The sequence below is a fragment of the Asterias rubens genome, chromosome 13, assembly GCF_902459465.1.
Source record: "Asterias rubens chromosome 13, eAstRub1.3, whole genome shotgun sequence".
Taxonomy (NCBI): Eukaryota; Metazoa; Echinodermata; class Asteroidea; order Forcipulatida; family Asteriidae; genus Asterias; species Asterias rubens.
In genome coordinates, this window is record NC_047074.1 from 1,908,943 (window position 1) to 1,915,410 (window position 6,468).

Genomic DNA, 6,468 nt, shown 5'->3' on the forward strand with positions numbered 1-6,468 from the left:
ATTGGATTACAATTGTATAATAACAATACCCATAATCCCATAATAATAAGAATTTGCATATTACTCATCAATAATTATGTTCTAAACACTTTATACCCCCTCTCTCTTAACTGGACACTATTGGTTATTACTCAAAATAATTATTAGCATAAAACCTTTCTCGGTAACGAGTATTAATGGGGAGCTGTTGATAGTTATATAAAACATTGTGGGAAACGGCTCCCTCTGAAGTGACATAATACTCGAGAAAGAAGTAATTTTCCACGAATTTGATTTCGGCACCTCAGAATTAGAACTTGAGGTCTCGAAATCAAGCATCTGAAAGCACACAACTTTGTGTGACAATGGTGTTTTTTCTTCTTTCATTATTATCTTTCAACTTTGACGACCAATTGAGCTCAAATTTTCACAGCTTTGCCATTATGCATAATGTTGAGATACACCAAGTGCATAGACTGGTCTTTGAAAATTACCAATAGTGTCCAATGTCTTCAAATGGACATTACAGAATTGGTTTTTCTAACGAAACAGCTGCTTGAAGTTTAAGGACTTGATGTAATCCATCATAATTATTATACATAAATTGACCAACCTGTAGAATGTTGAGGTCGATCGGCCATGCCACGGGAAATTAGTGAAAAACGATTACACTTTTTGCATGACATCCATATGCGAGAAAAGAATGAATGAAACGCTCACTGGGCGATAAACTCCAAACGTAAAATTAGACTATTTGTTTCTCATCAAAATATGATATTTCAGACAAAAACTTCAGCTGATGTTGCGAGGACATTTTGTCTCCCCCATCATTTTGTATGATAGCGCCCTCTTTTGAAGCATCTTCATTCAGCCTATTTGTTTCCGTATTGGATTGGAGACACGCACAACCGGGGGTGGGGGATCTCCAATGACATTGAGCCAGAGTAGGAAGCCATATTCCACAAAACATTGCCCTTAATTTTCGGGGACACCCTCCACATAGGGGGACAACATAATCCAGAGGGCGACACGGATTCCTAGGAGATTTTTGTTTCAATGTTTGCAAGATTCATTATTAACAAAACGGTCTCTTTAGGAACGTTACATATTTGGTAAGAAACAAAAATCGTGAAGATCACAGATTTAAACTTATGTATATGGTGGATTACATAAAGTGTTTACACTGCCAGCAACTTTTTTGCCAGAAAACCCAATTCTGTAATGTTCCTTTAAGTATGTGAGAGACAGCGAAGAAACGTGAAGTACCAACAAACTCCTCATACTTTGCCAATAAAGACCGAGAGGTTGCCCGCTGTTGACCGTTGCCATGTTACACCATGATAGCATCTTAACTGAGCATAACTTCATTTCATGCCTCGTTGCACAAGACGTGCACGCTTTGCGTGACAGCTCAAAGAGGCGTACGGACTGTTGAGAACTCAATATCACGAGAAAACCTGGGACCGTAAAAGAAAATTCCTTAAGCTGTTTGAGTTTGAGGAGATTATTGCCATGACAAAAGTTTAAGGGTTGGTGCTGATATTAAAGACACTGGACACTATTTGTAATTGTAAAAGATCAGTCATCTCACTTGGTGTATCTCAACATAAACATAAAATAACAAACCTTTGAAAATTTGAGCTCGATTGGTCGTCGAAGTTGCCAGATAATAATGAAAGAATAAACACCCTTGTCACACGAAGTTGTGTGCTGCCATATGCTTGATTTCGGAACCTCAAATTCTAAACTTGAGGTCTCGAAATCAAATTCGTGGAAAATTACTTCTTTCTCAAAAATTACGTCACTTCAGAGGGAGCTGTTTCTCACACTGTTTTATACCATCAACCTCTCCACATTACTCGTCACCACGTAAGGTTTTATGCTAACAATTATTTTGAGTAATTACCAATTGTGTCCACTGCCTTTAAGCTGTTTAGGTTTGAGATTATTGCCATGACAAAAGTTAAGGGTTTGGTGTTAATATTAAGTAACACCGACGCCGTATGAACAAAATAAATGAAAAGCTACAAATCAAATCAAGCAAACAAGAGAAAATAAATAACACAACACCATCCATCCAAAGATACACACACATTAACTTATGTGCCTTACAGATATTCAAATCTTACATTATATCTTCAAATGCTAGCCTAGGGTATTTGCTGATGTTGTCTCAACAAAGTTGCAAGAGAATAGGGAAAAACAAAACACCCTTGTTCTACAATATTGTGCTTTTAAAGGATCCAGTCCTGATATGTAACATTTTACTATTTGAGTGAGAAATTACATCTTTCTTAAAGGATTCGGGTACTTTTTCAAAGTAAAATTTCAAGGGAAGCTTTCTACTATCATAATCTTCAAACTGTGTAAGTTTAATGTATATCTGTGGACATTGTGTTTTTTGTTAGGAAAAAGTACATATACCCTTTAAAAACTACGTTACTTCAGCGGGATCCGTTTCTCACAATGTGTAAACATCCAACAGCTCTCCATTACTCGTTACCTAGGTTTTTATGCAAGCAATTATTCTGAGCAATTACCAAAAGTGTCCAGTGTCTTTAAACTCCGTTGGCTCGAATAAGTATTTAGTTCGACTTTATTATTTCGTTTCCTCGAAGTGTCAGTTAGAAATAAAACTGCAAGAGACAGAAATGTAACCTTTTTTCATATGAGCTGTACGAAAATGTCGTATCGGGGGAAAGTTTTTTTTTTTGTCAGTAGTCATTTTGCATGTTTACATTATTCCCAAAACAATCTTATAACAAAGTAAGTATCGGACTAAGACTTCCCTTGAAATATTATTCCATGAAATGCTTTACTTTTTGAGAAAACAATGAAATAATTATCGGTTCTCGGTATCGAGAATAATGGATTTATTGTAAACGCATGTCATGACACGGCGAAACGTGCGGGAAACAAGGTTGAGGTTCCCCGTTATTTTCTACCGACTCCAATGACCGATTGAGCCTTAATTTTCACAGGTTTGTTATTTTGTGTGGGCCTTTGGTCAACACTGTCTACCGATGTTATGCGATTGCTTTAAAAGGAATGCACTGGTGAACGTCACGCACAACTTGCTAACTTCTATGTACTCAAACAGTTCTAAAGAGAAACTTGATTGTATGATGTTTCGCCTATGAACAGAAATCAATGATCCATAGGTAATGCACAAAACGTGGCACAGGGCTGTCAACATCATGTAAACAGTCTTGATGCTTTGTAGATTGCGTGAAAACATTAGCGAAACACTTTTTGTATGACGCCAATTTTGAAAAGGCAAATGGAGTCCCATTTAAAATTAGACCAATATATTTATAAAGCTTTCGGTGAAATATGGTTTTATATTGAAAGCTTGACAGTTATGCATCATTTCAAGGTGTCAATCTATCATGAATGATTTACCAAAAGTGGTGCAGATTTGCTTGTTTTGCTTTTGATTGTTCAAGCCGGAACTGACCATGAACATAAATATACTAAGTTGAAGAAGCACAAAAATGAAACGTACTCGTCATACATTCTCACATGTCCAGAGTCCTGTTTTATTTGAGTTGTTAAAGGCACCTGTAGTAATTGTCAAAGACCAGTGTTCTCCTTTGGTGTATCCCAAGATCCCAAGCATCAAATAACAAACATGTGAACATTTGGACTCAATTGTAATCACAGTTGCAAGAGAGAAATTACTACTTTTGTACAAAGCTACATCTCGGAAGGCACTGCACGTTCAATCACATAGGCAAAGAATCACAGTACAAAACAACCTCAACCTATTAATAATAATATCAACTTTGCTGCGTGCATTAGCATCATTCATAATTCAAAGTGCAGTTGTCTTTGTTCTTCAACAGACTAAGCCTCTCAATAAAATATGCAAAACTACTTGAATTAAACATGTTGTGAACAGAAAGGGTGAGTCTTAAGGATTTCTAACTGTTGTGTGTACGTCATTGCTTCATTAGTTGGTTGTTGTTGTTTGTTGTTAATGTTGTAGTTGTGACTGCTGCTGCTGCTGGTGCTGCCACTGCTCTTGTTGCTGATGTTGTCGTCGTTGTCGTCATTGTTGTTGTCGTTGTAATTGTCGCTGTTCATGTGTTTGTCGATGACGATGTCGTCGACATTGTCGTTGTCGTTGTCATTGTCGTTGTTGCTGTCGTTGTTGCTGTCGTTGTCGTTGTCAATGTCGCTGTTGATGTCTTTGTCATTGTCGTGGTTGTTGTTGTTGTCATTGTCGCTGTTGATGTCTTTGTCATTGTCGCTATCGACATTGTCACTATCGACATTGCCTTTGTCGTTGTCGTTGTTGTAGTCGTTGTCGTTGTCGATGTCTTTGTCGTTGTCGTTGTCGTTGTCGTTGTCGTTCGCGTTGTTGCTGTCGTTGTCGTTGTCGTTGTCAATGTCGTTGTCGTTGTCATTGTCGTTGTTGTTGTTGTTGTTGTTGTTGTTGTTGTTGTTGTTGTTGTTGTTGTTGTTGTTGTTGTTGTTGTTGTTGTTGTTGTTGTTGTTGTTGGTGTTGTTGTTATTGTTGTTGTTGTTGTGTTGTTGTTGTTGTTGTTGTTGTTGTTGTTGTTGTTTTTTTTGTTGTTGCTGTTGCTGGTGTTGCTGTCTGGTGTGTCGCGGTCGCACGGTCGCTGTCACTGTAGCTGTCGCAAACAATGACCCTTTCATCAAGTTGCTTTGAGGCGTGTGAGATCAGTTTCTTAGAAACCCATCAAGCATCTATTGCTTGTATTGATATTGTACTTGTCGTCCCACCGTTGCTTGCTGGAGTAAACTTACATACATGAATTGTTTAAGTAACGCATTTTATGTATAGTATTTTATGATTAATATTCCCTTGTCGAGCTTATAAGATCATCTTCAACATCATTTCAAGAATAATTTGCTTTTGTGATACTCACTGATTATCATCCACCATCTTTATTGCTTTACACACCGCTACATACACACTTCTTTATCCCAAGAAAGAGGCAACAATACTATCGCGATGTCATCTTCCTCTGAATAAAACATCTTAAAAGGTTTATCCTAAACCTCATGACTCATTCAAATGATTCCCATTATACGAAAAGTACAACCCAAGAAAAGAAAAGAAGACAAAGAAAGGCGAAGTGCGTAAAGAATGTCTCAACTTTCACTGCACCTGTTTCACTGATGTTAACGGCACAGGGGTCAATTTCACAATGAGCTAGGACTATCCTAACTTATGACTAGCCCTTCAAGACAGTGGACACTATAAGTAATTGTCAATGACCCGTCTTCTCACTTGGTGTATCTCAACATGTGCATAAAATAACAAACCTGTGAAAATTTGAGCTCATTTGGTCAACGAAGTTGCGAGATAGTAATAGAAAGAAAAAACACCCTTGTCACACGAAGTTGTGTGCTTTTAGATGCTTGATTTCGAGACCTCAATTTCTAAATCTTAGGTCTCGAAATCAAATTCTTGGAAAATTACTTCTTTCTCGAAAGCTATGTTACTTCAGGGGGAGACTTTTTTTTACATCGTGTTTTCACACTATCAACATCTCCCCATTACTCGTTACCAAGTGAAGTTTTAGGTTAATAATTATTTTGAGTAATACCAATAGTGTCCACTACCATTAAAGGAACACGTTGCCTTGGATCGATCGAGATGGTCTTTGAAAAGCGTATGTAACCGTTTGTTATAGAATGCATTTGATTAGAAAGATATTTTAAAAGTAGAATATAATGATCCACACAAGTATCACTCGAAATTGCGTGGTTTTCATTTTACCTCGTCGACAAACACGATCGGCCATTTATGTTGACTCCCATAAATGGCCGACCGTGTTAGTTCGCAAAGCAAAAGGAAAACCACGCAATTTCGAGGCAAATGTGTGTGGATCATTGTATTCTACTTTTTAATCATCTTTCTAACCATACGCATTTTATAACAAACTGTTAAAAACGCTTTTCAAAGACCAACTCGACCGATCCAAGGCAACGCGTTCCTTTAAGACTTGCCTAAACTCTTATTGAAATCCTCCCAAGGACAACTTTTGTAAATGTCAAAGACCAGTCTTCTCACTTGGTGTATCTCAACATATGCATCAAATAACAACCCTGTGAAGATGTTGAGTCAATTGGTCATCGAAGTGGCAAGAGAATAATGACAGGAAAAGTGTGTGTGCTTTCATATACCTCACAAAAAGGCCTCTGGCCCGAGGCCTCAGGCCTGCAGACTTTTTAATTAATATTTGAGTGAAAACTTACTTTTTTTCCATAAAACTATACGTTACTTCAAAAAGAGTTTTCTACTACCAACAGCTCTCCATTGCTCGTTACAAAATGTAAGTTGTATCCTAACCTGTTTTGAGTAATAACCAAACGTGTCCAATGCCTTTAGCTAATATTCCATGTTGGTGATAGCATACCAGCAAAGGAAAGTGTGAACTGGCATTGTATTTTTGATTTGTCTTGTTTTGAAGTTAAAGGTGTTTAATATAATAAAACTTACACATCATACATCCC

General features: G+C 37.4%; 1 protein-coding gene across 1 annotated transcript; it reads right to left on the reverse strand.

Moving 5' to 3' along the window:
• Positions 1–3,081: 3,081 nt before the first annotated feature.
• Positions 3,082–4,891, reverse strand: LOC117298617 (putative uncharacterized protein DDB_G0287265). Its single transcript, XM_033781936.1, has 3 exons — positions 4,875–4,891; positions 3,975–4,246; positions 3,082–3,113 (listed from the first exon to the last, which is right to left on the reverse strand). Exons 1-3 carry the CDS (start codon positions 4,889–4,891, stop codon positions 3,082–3,084), a joined length of 321 nt encoding a protein of 106 aa, XP_033637827.1.
• Positions 4,892–6,468: the final 1,577 nt, after the last annotated feature.